The sequence below is a fragment of the Dipodomys merriami genome, unplaced genomic scaffold (assembly GCF_024711535.1).
Source record: "Dipodomys merriami isolate MVZ:Mamm:240054 unplaced genomic scaffold, mDipMer1.0.p SCAF_25, whole genome shotgun sequence".
Classification (NCBI taxonomy): Eukaryota; Metazoa; Chordata; class Mammalia; order Rodentia; family Heteromyidae; genus Dipodomys; species Dipodomys merriami.
In genome coordinates this window covers 16,867,835-16,887,665 of record NW_027203937.1, presented here as the reverse complement: position 1 = coordinate 16,887,665, position 19,831 = coordinate 16,867,835, and the positions used below count along the sequence as shown (strand labels likewise).

Below are 19,831 nucleotides of genomic sequence, written 5' to 3'. Positions count from 1 at the left end.
ATTCCCTAGTACCACATAAACAGAAAAAACCAGAAGTGGCGCTGTGGCTCAAGTGGTAGAATGCTAGCCTTGAGCAAAAGAAGCTCAGAGACAGTGCCCATCCCTGAGTTCAAGCCCCAGGACTGGCAAAAAAAAAAAATTCTAAATTCAATCATCTCAAGTTCTATAAAATATAAAACGGAGAGAAGAAGAAGAGTAAGGGTGTGAGCAGAAGGGAGAGGGAAAGAGGAAGGAAGGAAAGAAGGAAGGAAAAGAGGGGAAAAAGAAGCTAGGTGCTGGGGCTCACACCTGTAATCCTAGCTACTCCGCTGAGATCTAAGGATCACAGTTTGAAGCCAGTCAAGGCAGAAAAGTTCATGACACTCTTATCTCCAACAAACCACAAAGAAAAAGCCAGAAGTAGTACTGTGGCTCAAGTGGTAGAGTGCTATCCTTGAGCAAAAGAAGCTCAGGGACAGTGCCCATACCTGAGTTCAAGCCCTAGGACTGGAAAAAAAAAAAAAAGGAAAAAGAAATAAAGGAAATTATTTGGTTTTATTATTTGTGGCATTAAATGCAAATCTTTTTTTTTGTCTGCGTTAAATGCAAATCTTAATATTAGTTCAGTTTGTATCCACAGAGTAGAAATTATAAATTTACTTTTTAGCTGAATGAGCAGTATGTGGCAAGTATAGGTAGATTATACTTTCAGTATTAAAGTAGCTGATTTATATGTTATTTACAGAGTTAAAATACATATTTGTTCTTTGAATCCATTATCACTGTTACCTGGAAGATTGTCTGAACATCATCCCATTATTTCACTTGTTTCTCTGACTCTAGCTGCATGTCATCTCTGTGGTTGGTTAGATATCTCTGTATATGAAGTTTTTTGTTTTTTGTTTTATGGTTCTGGGGTTATGAACTCAGGGCCTCATGCTTGCTTTGCTGGTACTTTATCACTTAAGCTATACCTCCAGCCTAGCTCTCTGATGGCTGTTTTGGAGATGCAGTCTTATAGACTTTCCTGCCTGAGCTGATTTCACACTGAGATTCTCTGGATCTCACCTTCCTGAGTTAGGTAGGTATGACCTACTGGTACCTGGCTGTGCAGAAGATTTTTTTGGTGGGGTGGACACAATGCTGGCCTGACAAAATGATTTTTGCTTTCAATCTTAACTATCACTTCTGCTAAGTAGTGCAGTTGAGAAGATTTTGCTATTCATCTTGAAGGGACTTTAACTTCTTTTATTATTTTGGTTTGGAATTACAAATGTGTACTACTATACCTGTCCTGAGTCCATAGTGTATATCTCAAAAAAAATTTTTTTTTTGGTGCTAGTATTGGGACTTGAACTCAAGGCCTTGTACTTTCATTCAGCTTTTTCACTTTTTTGCTCACATCTAGTGTTCTACCATTTCAGCCATGCTTCCACTTTGGCATTTTGCTAGTTAATTGGAAATAAGAATCTTGTAAATTTGTCTGCCTTAGCTGGCTATGAAATGTGATCCTCAGATTCAGTCTCCTGAATAACTAGGATTGTAGGTGTAAGCCACCTGCTCAGCATTAGCTCAAAAATGTTCCCAGTGCTGGGGGCTGTGAAGGTGGCTCAGTGGTTCATGAGGCCCTGAGTTTGATTCCTCAGCACCACTTAAGCAAAAAGAAAAAAGCCGGAAGTGGCACTGTGGCTCAAGTGGTAGAGCGCTACCCTTGAGCTGAAGAGCTGAGGGACAGGGCTCAGGCCCAGAGTTCAGGCCCCATGACTAGACCTAAAAAAACAAATGTTCCCAGTGCTAAGAGTTGGATCTAGGGCTCTGCACATTAGGTAGGCCAGCATTTTTTATCTTAACAAATGTTGATAGACTGGATTTCATGATGTTATAAATATTTAGTAAGCATCTGTTATGTGCTGTGCTCTGCTGATGCCTTACCTATTGAGTGGGTTGAAAAATAATATTGTAGAATGAATGAACAAGATCTGGTTTCTTAGAGAGAGTAAGCCAGCAGTGTAAAACAGACAATTATGCTCCCAGACAGAAAGTAACAAATATTAAAAGGAAGATGTAAAATGCTGTTAAAATTCAGGAGTGATTTACACCTATTTTGAGTTGTGAGACCTTAGGATAAGTTGCTAGAGTTGCTTTGTTTGTTTGTTTTAGCAGTACAAAGGTTTGAACTCAGGGCCTCATTCTTACAAGGCAGTCTCTTTACCACTTGAGCCACATCTTGAGTCTCTTTTTGCCTTGCCTTTTCCTTGTTGTTGTTGTTGTTGGCTGTGGGGCTTGAACTCAGGGTCTGGGTGCTATCCCTGAGCTCTTTTATTCAAGACTAGCACTAAAATCACTTTGAGCCACAGTTCCACTTTCAGTTTCCTGGAGGTTAATTAGAGATGAGAGTCTCGTGGACTTTCCTGCTTGGAAATTTGACAATTTGTAGATCTAAGCCTCTTGAGGTGCTAGGATTACAGGCTTGAACCACCATCAGTTGACATTATTTATTTATTTAGGTTGGTCCTGGGACTTGAATTGTGGGCCTGTCCACTGTCTCTGAGCTCTTCAGCTCCAGGCGAGTGCTCTATCACTTGAGTCACAGTGCCACTTCCGGTTTTCTGGAGGTTAATTGGAGATAAGAGTCTCTCGAAAATTCCTTCCCAGCTGGCTTTGAACAGCAATCCTCAAATCTCAGCCTCCTGAGTAGCTAGTATTATAGGCATGAGCCACAGTTGCCCAGCCCCTAAGTTTTTTGTTTTTGTTTTATGGTCAGTCGTGGGGCTTGAACTTTGGTCGTGGGCACTATCCCTCAGCTCTTCAGCTCAAGGCAAGTGCTCTACCACTTGAGCCACAATGCCATTTCCAGTTTTCTAGTGGTTTATAGGATATAAGAGTCTCAGGGACTTTTCTGGCCAGGCTGGCTTTGAATCGTGATCCTCAGATCTCAGCCTCCTGAGTAGCTAGTGTTACAGGTGTGAGCCACCGGCGCCCGGCTCCCTAAGTTTTGAAGGAGAGTCTCACTTTACCCTCATGACTTGGACTATGATCCTTTACTTGTACTTCTTTATGTTGCTGGGATGGATAAGCATGTGCGTCAGTACCCAGCCATTGCGCTTCCCCATGCCACCACACCTGCCATTGGGTATGATTGAGTATTGTGAACTTTTATGCCCAAGATGGCTTCAAACTCCCTTGATTGTAGCCTCCAAGTAGCTAGGATTACAGACTGGAGTCACTGTGCCCAGTTTAAGAGTTGTTTTATTTTAAAACATCCTCTGAGTTCCACATATATTAGTGGGAAAGAAAATTAATTTTGTTTGTTTTCCCATTTCTTGGGCTCCTGTCTTTTTTTGTAATTTTTTTTACTGTCATTATAAAGGTGATATACAAAGTAGGCTCCTTTGTTTTTTCTTTTTTTGTTGGTTGTGGGGCTTGAACTCTGGGCATGGACTTTCCTGCCTGGGCTGACTTTGAACTGTGATCTTCAAATCTTAGCCTCCTGAGTAGCTAGGATTACAGGCATGAGCCACCATGGGCTCCTTAGCTTGGTATAAAAACAGTAACAACTCAATATTATCTGCCCCAGTCTTTCCCTCCAGCCTCTTTTCCCCTATTATGGATACTGTGACTTGATTATATTGGGTTCCTTGCTTTTTATTCACATTTTCCTACTTTTTCAAGACCTCTCATGCTGTTCTATCTGTTTGGAAAACCAGCCTCAAATTTTACATGTAGTCCAGGTTGGCATGGAACTCATGATCCTCTTTCCTTATCCTGTGAATTCTGAAGCATGTTTGACACTCCTCACCTTTAAATTGGGACACAAATGAATGTCTCCATTCTCTACACTGGGTTATTCTCTATAACTGAGGTATTTATCCTTCTAAGAACTGCCAGTTCTTTTTGCTTTCTCCGTCCTAGTATTTACTGCCTATTTAACCATCTTTTTGATAACTATCTTCCCTTCTAGATTGTGAGACACTTAAGGGTAGAGGCTATGTCTCATGTGTCTCTTTATTCTCAGTGTTCAGCACAGGACATGCTATCAAGCAAGAGACAGTACATATTGATCAAGCTAAGTTGAAATGTGGTTATTGTAAATCAGCAGTGGTGAACAGAAGTCACTGTCCGTACACATTTAACTCCAGATCACTTGGATTACTTGAAGTGAGTGGTTCTCCTTTTGCTTAGGGATGTCATGTATTGTTCTAGGGTGGCTAGCACAGAAGTGTTGCATAGTGGTCTAGAAGCTGCTTCAGCTCCTGACTCCTTGTATAGATAGCACAATGAAAGCTTTCATCTGATAGCTCATAGAAGCTCTGTCCTGAGGGCCAGTCATATTTACCCCTCTGGGAACTGGAATGGATAAAATAGAAGGAATTATGTGTGGCTTCCTTTCTATCTCTTCCTATGTTAGAAAGGAAAAACAATACATATCCAGATTCCCCTATTTTTATCCCTTTTTTTGGTTGTCTGGCCCTCTTTAAGCAATCATTCCTAAGATAAGCATTAACATTTTCATGCTTATATACAAAGTGTCCAGCCCATGTTCCATTCTGCTGGTATAATCCCTTTCCTCCTTCTAAAGGTCTCAGTCTTCTAACTTCTTTACTGGGAAGGAAAGGGGCATCTAGTTTATCTCCGCTTTCCTTGTCAATACTGGTTTGATCTCTCTCTTGCATGGCCTCACTGTAAATGAAGTTTACCATAAATAATCTAAGCTTTCCCTTTGGTGGGATGTCAAACAACTATCATATTCCAGAGCTCTTATACTAGTGATTTCTTTGCTTGCATATTTTCTCGTGTACACTCACTGTCTCCTATCTCTGTGTCTTTATACATGCTCTGACTTCTCTGTGGGCTGGAACCTTTCTTTCTCTCTTCATGGTAGTCATCATTAAAACCTAATTTGACTAGCAGCAGTGAGAGGTCACACTTTGGAGCATTGTTGCAGCCCTAGCACTGTCTTAGTGTATAAATCTCATTATTCCCTCATTAATTATCAATTTGTCAAGTTGAAAAAGCTTCATTACTCAGGAGGATGAGATCTGAGGATTGTAGTTTGAAGCTGGCCTAAACTACTCAGAAAAAGCCAAAAGTGGTGCTGTGGCTCAAGTGGTAGAGTGATAACCTTGAGCAAAAAGAGGCCCAGGTACAGCACCCAGAGTTCTAGCCCTAGGACTGACCTCCCCCCCGCCATCTCCCCCAAAAAAAGAAGAAGAAAAGAAAAGAAAAAGCTTCCAGTGTTTTGGAGTGACTAACATTTGATAGAAATAAAAATAATAGTCCTCAACATTTATATAGTGCTAGGTCATTTCTCTCCAGGTCACTTATTTGTCCTCAGTCATTTTCCAGCTTTTAATCTTCAGTTAATAGCAGCTCAGTGATCAGACAGTTGCCAAGAATTGGTTATGGGAGGACAAAATCAGAGCAACATAGTCATCAGATTGAACTTTTTTTTCCTGTTTTTTTTTTTTTTTTTTTTTTTGTGAAAATACCGTACAGAGGGGTTACAATTACATGGACAAGGTAATGAGTACATTTCTTATCAAGCATTGTTGCCTCCTCCTTTGTTTCCCCTTCCCATCTCTCCCCACTCTCTCCGAACTTGTTATATATTCTCATTTCTAGGCTCTGTGGCAAGAGAGTAAGGTATCTCTTTTGTATCTCAGGCAGTTTCCTTCCTTTTTAGAATGTCCCAGGTATCAAGATATCTAACCTGGGCAGGGAATGTGGCTTAGAGGTAGAGTGCTTGCCTAGCATGCATGAAGCCCTGGGTTCCATTCCTCAGTACCACATAAACAGAAAAGGACAGAAGTGGAGCTGTGGCTCAAGTGATAGAGTACCAGCCTTGAGCAAAAGAAGCTTAGGGACAGTGCCCAGGCCTTGAGTTCAAGCGCCAGACTGGCAAAAAAAAATATATATATATCTTTACTCTTGGGAATGTTATGCTGTTTTTGCTGTTGATAGAGGTATCTGCCATTTGTGATACCTGTTTATTTTGTTGTAACACCCATATATAGATCAGCATTCACAGCCCCAAGTCTGAGAAGACGGGAATCCTTCTCAGGAAAATCAGCAAGTCAGAATAACTTTATGGTAACAGTTCTAGCTCCTGGGAACAAAAGATTGGTTTTGCTGGTCTAGTTATTATAGGGCTAGACATGAATCATAGGACTGGCTTAGGGGGGAGAGAGAGTTGTTTTATCTCAGTATCATGTTTTCTGTCAAGTTTGCTTCTTGTAGTCCAGTGCAAGAAAAACCTTCAATGAACATATACTATGTGACTAGCACTATAATCAGCCTTGGTAATACGCAGGTGAATGGGACTTGATCTCTTCCTACTAAAAGTAGAGTCAGCTGGGAAATTCAGTCTTCCAAAATGTAACAGCTTCAGGAATATACTTAAGAGATACAGAAGCAATTCTGATGTCTTATTATATGTAGTAAGTACATGTAATTTTATTTGTCAATCTTGAATGAATTAATGAAGTTGAAGTCTCTGAAAGTAAGGATGTCATGGAATTTAGAAAAATACATATCTACTAAATTTCACCTGCATTCTTTTTTCTTTTTTCACATTAAACTTTGTTTTAAGTGGTCTCAAAAGTCTGTGACAGATTTTTGGCTATGTTGTTTCCATTAAGAAGTACTGATTTTTTTTTTTTGCCAGTCCTAGGGCTTGAACTCAGGGCCTGGGAACTGTCCCTGAGCTTCTTTTGCCCAAGGCCACCACTCTACTACTAGAGCCACAGCACCATGTCTGTTTTTTTCTGGTTATATGGTACTGAGGAATTGAATCTAGAGCTTCATTTATGCTAGGCAAGCATTCTACCACTAAGCCACATTCCCAGCCCCATTTATTTATTTGTTTGTTTATTTATTTATATATTTATTGCCAGTACTGGGGCTTCAAGTCAGGGCCTGGGCATTGTCCCTGAGCTTCTTTTGCTCAAGGCTAGCACTCTACTACTTGAGCCACAGCATTACTTCTGGCTTTTTCTGTTTATGTGGTACTGAGGAATCAAACCAGCGCTTCATGCATGTTATGTAAGCACTCTACTATTGAGCCACCTTCCCAGCCCAAGAAGTACTGATTTTTAAAAACTAATAACTTGGGGCTGGGAAGGTGGCTTAGTGGTAGAGCGCTTGCCTTGCATGCCTGAGGCCCTGGGTTCGATTCCTCAGCACTACATAAGCAAAAAGAAAAAAGCCGGAAGTGGCTCTGTGGCTCAAGTGGTAGAGCGTTAGCCTTGAGTTGAAGAGCTGAGGGACAGCGCCCAGGCCCAGAGTTCAATCCCTACAACTGGACCCAAAAAAAAATAAAAATAAAAAAATAAAAACTAATAACTTGGGGCTGGGAAGGTGGCTCAGTGGTAGAGCGCTTGCCTTGCATGCTCAAGGCCCTGGGTTCGATTCCTCAGCACCACATAAGCAAAAAGAAAAAAGCCGGAAGTGGCGCTGTGGCTCAAGTGGTAGAGCGCTAGCCTTGAGCTGAAGAGCTGAGGGACAGCGCTCAGGCCCAGAGTTCAGGCCCCACAACCGGACCCAAAAAAAAAAAAAAAAAAAAAAAAAAAAAAAAAAAAAAACTAATAACTTAAAACTGCCACACAGAAAAGAATGTTAAATCCTCCCCCCCCCCCCCAAAAAAAGTAAAACAAAACCCTGCCATACAAAAAGGGTCTGCAGGGTCTTGGAAGGTGACCCAGTGGTAGAGTGCTTGCCTGGGATGCATGAAGTTCTAGGTTTGATTCCTCAGCACCACATAAGCAAAAAAAGCGGGAAGTGGAGCTTAGGCTCAAGTAGTAGAGCGCTAGTCTACAGCTGAAGAGCAGAGGGACAGCGCCCAGGCCCAGAGTTCAAGCCCCACGACCGACCAAAAAAAAAAAGGGTCCACAAAACATTTTCTACCTGCGTCATGTCGAAAACGAACTTTACAACTTTGGTGCTGGGGGGGGGGCGTTGGATGGGGGGGGCGGGAAGGGAGGCTGGGAAGGGATGTGAAGGGTAAACAAAGGAGGAGGCTGCAATGCTTAATAAGAAATGTACTCATTATATTGCCCATGTAATTGTAACCCCTCTGTACAGTATGTTCACAAAAAATAAAAATTAAAATTAAAAAAAAAACAAAAACATTTTCTACCTGCATTCTTGACACTGGATATTCTAAAAGTATCTAGTTGCTTGGGCTAGCTGGTAACTGGGATATATAGAAGATAAGTTCCCTCTGTTCTCTATCCACTGGGGGATCTCAACCTGTTTCATTTATTATGCCAAATTACAAACATGTCATATTTTTAGAAGGGTTCATATTTGACATGAATAGTAGTAATTAACCCTTCTCAGTTAGATGAAATTTAAGTAATTCCAGCATCTGAAACAAGGCACCCATCAGTAGTGATGACAATGATGATTACATTAATCTTTTAAGATCCTTTAGGACTCTAGTCTCCTTTTTCAAATGTACATCCTCTCATATTTATTTATTTCAGGAATGCCTGACTTGATATATTGCAAGCTTCAAAGGGTAGAAATGAGGCTGTATTTTTTTTGGGGGGGGGTCCAGTCATGGGGCCTGAACTCTGGGCCTGGGCACTGTCCCTCAGCTCTTCTGCTCAAGGCTAGCGCTCTACCACTTGAGCCACAGCGCCACTTCCGGCTTTTTTCTTTTTGCTTATGTGGTGCTTAGGAATCTAACCCAGGGCCTCAGGCATGCAAGGCAAGTGCTTTAACCACTGAGCCACCTTCCCAGCCCGAGGCTGTATTTTTTTTTAACTAACCATAGTCTGGCACTATTACCAGTGGTCAGTCAATATTTGCTAAATAAATAAATAAATGTACATGAAGGATATGTGATGGAAGCACACAGGACAGATTTCTAACTCAGTGTGAACAATCAGGGAAGGCTTCCTACAAGTCTGAACTGTCCTTAAAAAATGAATGAAACTTTCTCCCATCAAGCATATGGTCTGGGGATTCAGAGGCACTACAGGAAGGGGATATATGCTGGGCAAATGTGGGACAACACTGATCCTGGAGATTCACTGCGAAACTTTAACATTTTGTTAATTCTCAAGTCTTACATGGGCATTAAGGGAAGAGGGGAGATAAGACCTGAGAAGAAAGCAGGTCTGCATCAACCTTTTTAAAGAGAGCATTTATTAAGTAGCTACCATATATTTAGATATCATGTCCCAAACCTAGGAGTACTGGCTCCAATTACTACTCTCTCAACTGCACATCTGAGGTAGCTGCTCTTTTATTCTCCTCAGCATGGTACGGGCAAAGGGTCTTGCATTAAATGTGTCTTATATACAAAGAGGACCAGCTCTTTCTTGTGTGCTTTCTGTTTTCTCTAGGCTGTAAGTTCCTTGGGACTAGATTTTCTGTTTATTTGGTATATTTTCTAAGTGATTGAACTAGCACTTTGCCCATACTTAATAAATTCTTCTTCTTTTTTGGCTGGTCATGGGGTCTGAACTTAGGGCCTGGGCGCTGTCCCTCAGCTCTTCAGCTCAAGGCTAGCATTCTACCACTTAAGCCATAGCACCACTTCCGGCTTTTTCTGCTTATGTGGTGCTGAGGAATCGAACCTAGGGCCTCATGCATGCAAGGCAAGCACTCTACCACTGAGCTACCTTCCCAGCCCCAAATTCTTCATTCTTGAAAGCATACCTGTAGGATACAAGGAGAATGCTTACATCCAGTTTATGCTAACAATGCTACATTACCCAATCTTTTAAAAAGTTACTATTTGGACTGGGAAGGTGGCTCAGTGGTAGAGCGATTGCCTTGCATGCATGAGGCCCAGGGTTTGATTCCTCAGCACCACATAAGCAAAAAGAAAAAAGCTAGAAGTGGCGCTGTGGCTCAAGTGGTAGAGTGCTAGCCTTGAGCTGAAGAGCTGAGGGACAGTGCCCAGGCCCAGAGTTCAGGCACCACAACCGGACCCAAAAAACAAACAAACAAACAAATAAAAAGTTACTATTTATTATTATATACCATGGGTTTGTAACCAGGTTTTTAAAAAACCGTCATTTCAGCTGGTCACTAGTGGCTCATGCCTGTAATCCTAGCAACTCAGGAGGTTGAGATCTGAGGATAGCATTTCAAAGCCAGTCTGGACAGGAAAGTCCATGAGACTCTTATCTCCAATAAACCACTCAGAAAACTGGAAGTGGTGCTGTGGCTCAAGTTGTAGAGTGCTAGCCTTGAGCTGAAGAGCACAGGGACAGCGCCCAGGCCCAGAGTTCAAACCCCACAACTGACAAAATAAAACAAAAAAAATATATCATTTCATTTTACATTATTATAAATGGTATATTTAATCCTCAGACTATTTTATGTGTATTAAAGACCAAGTTTGAAGAATCTGAGACTCAGAAAAATTAAATAGTTTGCTTAAATGACTAGTAATTTCCAGAGCCAATATTTTGACTTAACAAGTCAGAATCTACTAATGCCCATGTTTTTACTGTATGTCCTGTTAGAGGTACCTAGAGCTTCATAATGCCACTGCTACAGATAAGGAAAACCAAGGTCTTAGAGAGGTCAACCTATGTTACATAATGACTTAAGCAGATAGAATTTGAGTTCATATTTTGTCTAGCTTCCATCTGAGTCTTCTGCTTTTTATGCAAGTATCAGGCTGTGCTTCCTTGCCACCCTAATCAGAGCCAGGTCATCATATCTACATCTCTCTCTCTCTTTTTTTTTTTGGGTCCGGTCGTGGGGCCTGAACTCTGGGCTGGGCACTGCCCCTCAGCAATTCCACTCAAGGCTAGTGCTCTACTACTTGAGCCAGAGCACCACTTCCGGCTTTTTTCTTTATGCTTATGTGGTGCTGAGGAATCGAACCCAGGGCCTCATGCATGCAAGGCAAGCGCTCTACCACTGAGCCATCTTCCCAGCCCCGGTATCTACATCTCTTGAATGTTATTTTGAATTATATACATACTCTGGTCAAACTTCATGGCTGATTATAGACTGTTCAGACAGAGATCACCAAATTATTCCAATACTTACATATAAATTTTGTTATTTTCATCCCTAGGACTTCTGGAAGCTGAATATATTACAGGGATGTCAGTCTTTTTGCTGAAGGGTTAGGATGATATAGTTCTTTCCTTTTCTCACCCTAAAGAATATAGCCTGGCTGGGTGCCGATGGCACATGCCTGTAATCCTAACTACTCAGGAGGCTGAGATCTGAGGATCATGATTTGAAGCCATCAAGGGAAGGAAAGTCTGTGAGATTCTTATCTCCAGTTAACCACTAGAAAACTGGAAGTGGTGCTGTTGGTCAGAGTGCTGTGGTAGAGCACTTTGAGCACTAACAAGCCTTGAGCAAAAAAGCTGAGGGACAATGCCCAGGCCCTGAGTTAAAAAAAAAAATGTGGCGTGCTGGGAAGGTGGCTCAGTGGTAGAGCGCTTGCCTCGCATGCATGAGGCCCTGGGTTTGATTCCTCAGCACTACATAAGCAAAAAAAAAAAAAAAAAAGCCGGAAGTGGCACTGTGGCTCAAGTGGTAGAGCACTAGACTTGAGCTGAAGAGCTGAGGGACAGCGCCCAGGCCCAGAATTCAGGCCCCATGACCGGACCCAAAATAGAAAAAAAAAAAAAAAAGTGTGGCTGTGGTAATGGGCAGATACTCTCACTTTAGTGAAGAGAGTCAGGGATTACACACCTACAGTTCTAGCTTTCAGGCCTGGCTAGACATGAAGTAGTACCTTGGCTATTTCCTTGCTATTGTAATCTTAACCATGTCATTTTCCCTTTATGTAAGGAAAAGAAGAGACTAAATTATCTCTCAGATCCCTGCCAGATGCAAAAGCCTGTGATTCTAATTTCACTCCTTCTCTGTCAGCACTTTCTCAGCAAAGTTTCCCAGTAACTTTTGGCAAACAACTTGCCTACAGAGGACTTCAGTTTTCTGTACAAAACTGACCTACTCATTTATCTTATGACTCATTCAGAGGACCATAACGTAGTCTTATGGGAACCTAAGAAGGGCTACCCTGTGCTGTCCCATAGTGAATCCATCCTAGTCATAGGAGTACCAGAGTTTGATGGTAGACAATAGTCCATCTTTTCTACCACCATTCTCCTTGCCTCGCATCTTTTCTTAGTTGCTTAGTTGTCCCCCATGTGCAGTTAGGATAGGCTCCCTCCCCCAAACAGCTCTATATCTGAACAGCCCTTGCACAGATATCTTTCATGGCTCCCCAGGAGGTATTTATGAAGGCCTGAATTTAGGAATAAAAAGGAGAAAGTGGGTAGGACAAAAATTTTGCAAAGGGCTGGGAAGGTGGCTCAGTGGTAGAGCGCTTGCCTTGCATGCATGAGGCCCTGGGTTCGATTCCTCAGCACCACATAAGCAAAATGAAAAAAGCCGGAAGTGGCGCTGTGACTCCAGTGGTGGAGTGGTAGCCTTGAGCTGAAGAGCTGAGGGACAGTGCCCAGGCCCAGAGTTCAGGCTCCACAACCGGACCAAAAAAAAAATTATGCAAGTAAAATTACATAAATTAATAGAATATATCAGTGTAGAACACATATTTAGTATCCTGATCCTAGATCCTGATCCTTAGCACCAAGAAAAGAAAAAATTATGGAAACTAGTATTTAGTATTATATGCAGTTATGCTTTTGCTGGATTGCTGTACACTTGGCTCAGAGTTGAACTATGATAATACCACAATAGGCTCCTGATAAAGTGGACAGGTCCAAGTGGATCTAGGCCAACATGGAAAAGCAAGTGAGAGGCCAAGAGGGACACTGGAATCAGCTTTCTTTATTAACTTGAAGGAACACCTTTGAAGAGCCTTGGCATTTTCTTTGGTTAAGGAAAGCTTCCAGGCTTCAGAGAAACTCCTCCCTTCTCTGCTGGAAATTTTTAGTGCTCTCCATTACATTCAGGCTTTAGCATTCCTCACAGCTCAAACTGCAGTGCTGATTATCCTAATGAGGAATCCTTTTTTGCTATATTTGGCCTGGGGACAGCTCTGAAGAAGAGAGAGAGAGCAAGGCTTCTGTGCCTTTATGGTTAGTATCTTAAGATTGACTTCTCTCACTCATTCCAAGGTCTAGATAGCATCCTTGGTTGGACACCCTTGTTGAGAACTTTAATAATAGGGAAAGGCTTACCTGGAAAAATCCCTTATATTGTGGTTAAAGTAGTTGGGTGTTAGTTCCTGGGATTTGACCTGTCTGGATATGTGATTCTGGAGGACATACTTAATCTTTTTTTTTTTAAGTTTAGAACTTTATTTTTTATCATACTTAATCTTTCTAGGCTTTGTATTCTTCCCACACACAAATGAAGAACTAGGGGAGAAAATAATCTTTAAATTCCTTCCCATTCTGGAATTCTAAAATAGTGACTTACCACGTTTTTCTTGGTTGTGCTAGGATATATTTGGATGGTAATGAAAATAAAAATTTTTTATTGTGATTAAGTGATTACATAATTTCCCAAATTTCACAGTATTGTAGGATAGTGATGCTTAGTTAAAGTCACAAACATATTCTAACTTTCATGGGGCACATTGTCTATCATGGTCTATAACATTTATGAATTCTATGAGCTTTGCAGTACAGTTATTTCTTCCACATTGGGTGTTATGTACATTTCTTTCATTTTGCGTAGCATCAGCTGTTCCCTCTTTCCCACTCTTCCCTCCCTCCCATTGCTGACATTGAGCTGCTTAGTTCATTTTTTTTTTTGTTTTTTGTCGGTCGTGGGGCTTGAACTCTGGGCCTGGGCGCTGTCCCTCAGCTCTTCAGCTCAAGGCAAGCGCTCTACCATTTGAGCTACAGCACCACTTCCTGCTTAGTTCATTTTGATCAATGTCAAGTCAAGCAAAGGATTTTTTAAGAAAAATGTTGAGATGTACAAGACACTATGTAGAAAATGAACTTTACAACTTAGGGGGGGAGTTGGGAAGGTGGGGAGGGAAGGGATGAAAAAAAATGTACCTGTGTATTTTGGGGTTTATAGACCTGTTGGAATTCATCTGCCAGTGGCTCACACCTGTAGTAATCCTAGCTACTCAGGAGGCTGAGATCTGAGGATCGCAGTTCACAGCCAGCCCAGGCAGGAGACTCCATGAGACTCTTAACTACAATCACCTACCAGAAAACAGGAAGTGGTGCTGTGGCTCAAGTGGTAGAGCGCTAGCCTTGAGCTGAATTGCTGAGGGACAGTGCCCAGCAGTGCCCAGGCCCAGAGTTAAAGCTCCATGACTGACCAAAAAAAAAAAAAAAAAAATCCTTTGCTTTCATCAGAATCTTTTTTTTTTTTTCGGGTCGTGGGCCTGAACTCTGGGCCTGGGCGCTGTCCCTCAGCTCTTCAGCTCAAGGCTAGTGCTCTACCACTTGAGCCACAGCGCCACTTCCAGCTTTTTTCTTTTTGCTTATGTGGTACTGAGGAATCAAACCCAGGGCCTCATGCATGCAAGGCAAACAAACACTCTACCACTGAGCCACCTTTCCAGTCCCTTCATCAGAATCTTAAAGAAATCAAAAGTAGGCAATCTCAGCACCAGTGGCTCACACCTGTAATCCTAGCTACTCAGGAGACTGAGATCTGATGAACATGGTTCAAAGCCAGCCAGGCAGGACACTCCTTGAGACTCTTATCTCCAATAAACAACTAGAAAACCAGAAGTGGTGCTGTGGCTAAAGCAGTAGAGCCCTTGCCTTGAGCTGAAGAGCTCAGGGACAGCGCCAAAGCCCAGAGTTAAGCCTCACGACCCACCGACAATAAACAAACAAACAAACAAACAAATAAAACTTATTATCTTGTTTTGAGATTCACTTACCATCTCCAGTCCTGTTTCTGCTAAAAATTAGTACATTGACAATTATGCTAGATCAAAGATCTGCCTACTTCTCATCTTTCCTCTCCCTCTCTGTAGTGGGAGTAAACCCAGAGCCTTGTTAAGTATGCCTTCTACATACCAGCCTAGATTTTTGGAGTGGAGAGAAGGTAGTACTTGGGTACTGACTGAGCTCAATCCCCTTTGCATTTGCTGGGCAGGTGGTCTTATCACTTGAGCAACACTTCCAGGTTCTTTTTGCCTTGATTATTTTCTTTTTCTTTTTTTTTGGGTCCGGTCGTGGGGCCTGAACTCTGGGCCTGGGCGCTGCCCCTCAGCTCTTCAGCTCAAGGCTAGCGCTCTACCACTTGAGCCACAGCGCCACTTCCGGCTTTTTTCTTATGTGGTGCTGAGGAATCGAACCCAGGGCCTTGAGCATGCAAGGCAAGTGCTCTACCACTGAGCCACCTTCCCAGCCCTGCCTTGATTATTTTCAAGGTAAGGTCTTGCTTTATGTTCAAGGCAACCTGGGCTGTGATCCTCATATTTGTGTTTCCCCATGTCACTGGGAATGTCAGGTATGTGCCTTGTAAGCACCTTGTAATTGTGCTTACCCCATAGCTGGAATGACACTATTGAGTGACATAAAGGCTTAAGAATTTTTTTTAATTATTTTATTTTTTGTCGGTCATGGGGCTTGAACTCTGGGCCTGGGCGCTGTCCCTCAGCTTCAGCTCAAGGCGAGTGCTCTACCACTTGAGCCACAGCGCCACTTCCAGCCTTTTTTTTCTGCTTACGTGGTGCTGAGGAATCGAACCCAGGGCCTCATGTATGCAAAGCAAGCGCTCTACCACTGAGCCACCTTCCCAGCCCAGAATTTTTAAGCCTAGGATGGCCTCAAATCCTGATCTCCTGGTCAGGTTGTTGTTATTGTTCCAGTACTGGGGCTTGAACTCAGTCTTGAGCTCTCAACTTGGCTTTTTTGCCCCCAGCCCATGCTCTACCACTTGGATCATGTTCCTCCATTTTCAGTTTCTCTCTTGCTTGAGTTAAGAGTCTCATTGATTTGTCTGCCTGGTTGGCTTCAAGCCCACTGGAAAATGAACTTGTTCATTCCTTCCCAAGAAAACTTCAGTTTGAGAGAAAAAAGTGAATAATTTATTTGTTTTTAATTGTTTTACAGTTTTGGTTGATTTAAAAATGCCAATATGCTATGATTGAATTTCTTTTATAATACTTTGATTTATTTTCTTTCTCTTTTTGTTTTCTGTTCAGCTCAAGAAGAAGAAAGGAAAAGTTGAATTGAGACCCATTAATTTGGGGACCGATTATGAATATGGAGTTTTAAACATTCACCTGATTGCATATGACATGACTCTGGCAGAGAGTTATGCCCAGTATGTTCACATCCTCTGCAACCATCTCTCCCTCAAAGTTGAGGAAAGGTAGGAGTGATGGTTTTGTATGTGATGTTCTTGGAGTGGGAAAAGCATGTACTGCTTTTCAGTGAAGTCAGGATTTTAATAAATAATTTGAGTGGATCAAGAAAATATGGTTCATATATACAATGGAATCTTACTTATCTTTCAGAAAGAATAATATTCTGTCACTTGCAGGGAAATGGATGGACTTAGAAAAAAATTATGTTAAGTAAAATAAGTTAGGCTCAGAGAGAAAAATTTTGTTTTGTTTTGTTTTTGTTGGTCATGGGCCTGAACTCTGGGCCTGGGTGCTGTCCCTCAGCTCTTCAGCTCAAGGCTAGCGCACTACTACTTGAGTCACAGCGCCACTTATGGCTTTTTCTGCTTATGTGGTGCTGAGGAATCGAACCCAGGGCCTCATGCATGCAAGGCAAGCACTCTACCACTGAGCTATCTTCCCAGCCCCTCAGAGAGAAAAATAATGCATGTTTTCTCTCATGTGAAAGTTAGATCTAAAGTAAAATATACATGAGAGCATACAGTATGCAGATATACACAAAGAAATTGACCAAAGGATGGAGTACTTAGGGGAGGAGTCCAATAGTATAAGTTCTCTGAATGACTAGCAAACCATTTAACAAAATGGGTACCAGGAAGCTGAAACAAGTTTGGGGGTGGAGGAGACAATGACAGGGACCACCCGAAAGGAGGGAGGAAGGGTGAACAAATGCAGTCATTATATTCAGTGTACGTTATGTAAAAATTGAACTGTGTAACTTGAGGGTAAGGACTGAAGAGGGAAAGATTGGGGAGAATGATAGAAGGGGTAAAGTTGATCAAGGTGCATTGTACATATAACCTAACTTCTAGAACTGAAACCCCTTTGTACAACTACTTAAGTAAGTAGGGTTTTTTTTGTTTGTTTTTTAGGTAACTCTTTTAGGTTTACAGTCTTCCACAATCAAAATATAGAGCAGTTCCATCAATCCAAAAAATAAACCCAGTATCCTGGTGTAGTCAGTCTCCTTGCCCTTCCCCAGGGAAGGGGTTTTCTATCCCTATTGTTTTAACTTAATCTAATGTATTTAGCCAAGTGCTGGTGGCTTGTGCCTGCAACCCTAGCTACTCAGGAAGCTGAGATCTGAGGACCAAAGTTCAAAGATAGCCTGGACAGGAATGTCAGTAGACTTTTTTTTGGCACGGGGTGGGGGTGGGGGGTTGGATGGGGGGAAGAGTACTAGGTGCTGTTCCTGAGCTCTTCAGCTCAAGGCCAGCACGCTACCACTTGAGCCACAGTATCACTTCTGGTTTTCTGGTGGTTAATTGGAGATAAGAGTCTCACAGACTTTACTGCCTGAGCTGGCTTTGAACCACGGTCCTCAGATCGCAGCCTCCTGAGTAGCTAGGATTACAAGCCTGAGCCACTGACACCCAGTGTCAGTAGACTCTTACTTAAAGTTTACCAGTAAAAGGCCAGAAATAGAAGTGTGGCTCAAAGTCTAGAGCACCAGCCTTGAGTGAAAAAGCTAAGGGACAGCACTCATGCTCTGGGTTCAAGACCGGCGCGTGCGCGCGCACACACACACACACACACACACACACACACACACACACACACACACACACACACACACACACACACACACACACACACACACACACACACACACACACACACACACACACGGAAAGAGAGGAAGGAGAAGGGGGAAGGAAAGAAGGAAGGAAGGAAGAAAGGAAGGAAGTATATCTTGTAAACGAAACTGTATAATGTACAGCTGTTTGTCCTCTTAGCATTACATGTTTGAGATTGCTTTATGTTTTGTAAGTGGTTGTTTTGTTTTGTTTTGTTTTTGTTCAGTCATGGGGCTTGAACTCAGGGTCTGGGCACTGTTCCTGAGCTCTTTTTGCTCAAGGCTAGCACTCTACCATTTTAAGCTGAAGGACCACTGCCTGTAAGTTTTTTTTCTTTTTCTTTTTGGTTGTTGTCATTGTTTTGTCCGTCGTGGGGGCTGAACTCTGGGCCTAGGTGCTGTCCTTCAGCTCTTCAGCTCAAGGCTAGTGCCCTACCACTTGGGCTACAGAACCACTTCTGGCTTTTTTCTGCTTATGTGGTGCTGAGGAATCAAACCCAGGACCTCATGCATGCAAGGGAAGCACTCTACCACTGAGCCAACTTCCCAGCCCCATGTTTTTTGTTTTTGCTTTAATTGTGATAAAATACATGTAAAGCTAACAGTCTTAACTATTCTTTTTGTTTGATTTTTGGTCAGTCATGGGGCTTGAAATCTGGGCTTAGGTGCTGACTCTGTGCTCTTCAGCTCAAGGTGAGCACTCTACAGCTTGAGCCACAGCGCCACTTCCAGTTTTCTAGTTGTTCATTGGAGATAAGAGTCTCATGGAGTTTCCTGCTGGGCTGGCTTTGAACCGTGATCCTCAGATCTCAGCTTCCTGAGTAGGTGATTATAGGTGTGAGCCACCAGCACCTGGCTAGCCTTAATTATTCTAATGTGTACAATTAAAGTGATATCAAATCCATCCATAATTTTGTACAACACCACCATCTGTCTCCATAACCATCCATCTTATAAAACTAACTGGCTGCCTACCAAGCATGAGTTCCAAACCTATTACCATTAAGAAAAAATCCATACTTACTAAACTCTCCCTTTCCTTCTTAGCCTCTGTCAATTACCATTCTATTTTCTGTCTCTGATTTTGACTATTTAAAGTCATAAGTGGAAATGGCTTATTTTACTTCTTCTATGGTAACTGGGTCCCAGCGCTTACATAGCCAAAGGAGGAGAATTATGAGTTCAAGATCTATATTTATGGGGGCTGGGAAAGTGGCTCAGTGGTAAAGCGCTTGCCTTGCATGCATGAGGCCTGGGTTCGATTCCCCAGCACCACATAAGCAAAAAGAAATAAAGCCGGAAGTGGCACTGTGGCTCAAGTGGTAGAGCATTAGCCTTGAGCTGAAGAGCTGAGGGACAGTGCCCAGGCCCAGAGTTCAGGCCCCATGACTGGACCCCCCCCCCAAAAAAAAAATCTATATTTATGTACTTTTTTTTTTTTTTTGGTTCCTGTCGTGGGGCCTGAACTCTGGGCCGGGGCGCACCTGTCCCTCAGCTCTTCAGCTCAAGGCTAGTGCTCTACCACTTGAGCCACAGCACCACTTCTGGCTTTTTTCTTTTTGCTTATGTGGTGCTGAGGAATCGAACCCAGGGCCTTGAGCATGCAAGGCAAGTGCTCTACCACTGAGCCACCTTCCCAGCCCACTTGTTTGTTTATTATGCTGGTTCTGTGACTTGAATTCAGGGCCTGAGCTTTTTTGCTCAAGGATAGCCCTCTACCACTTAAGCCACAGCTCCATTTCTGGCTTTCTGGTGGTTAACTGGAGATTAGAGTTGCATGGATTTTCATATCCAGGCTGGTTTTGAATTGTGATCCTCAGATCTCAGTATCCTGAATAGCTAGGATTATAGGCTTGTGCCATCAGTGCCTGGCTAAAAGCTACTTATATTTATTTATTTTTAATAAGTTTTTTTGTAAAAATACTGAACAGAGGGGTTACAGTTACATGAGCAAGGTAATAAGTACATTTCCTATCAAGCATTGTTGCCTC

At 42.4% G+C, this 19,831-nt stretch overlaps 1 protein-coding gene across 1 annotated transcript in view; it reads left to right on the top strand.

Annotated features, from left to right (window-relative positions):
- Mrpl48 (mitochondrial ribosomal protein L48) overlaps positions 1–19,831 on the top strand; it is a 55,313-nt gene that overhangs the window by 22,673 nt on the left and 12,809 nt on the right. The window contains exon 5 of the mRNA XM_070035036.1: positions 16,061–16,230. Coding sequence (XP_069891137.1) covers positions 16,061–16,230 — 170 coding nt within the window. The remainder of the gene's footprint in view (positions 1–16,060; positions 16,231–19,831) is intronic.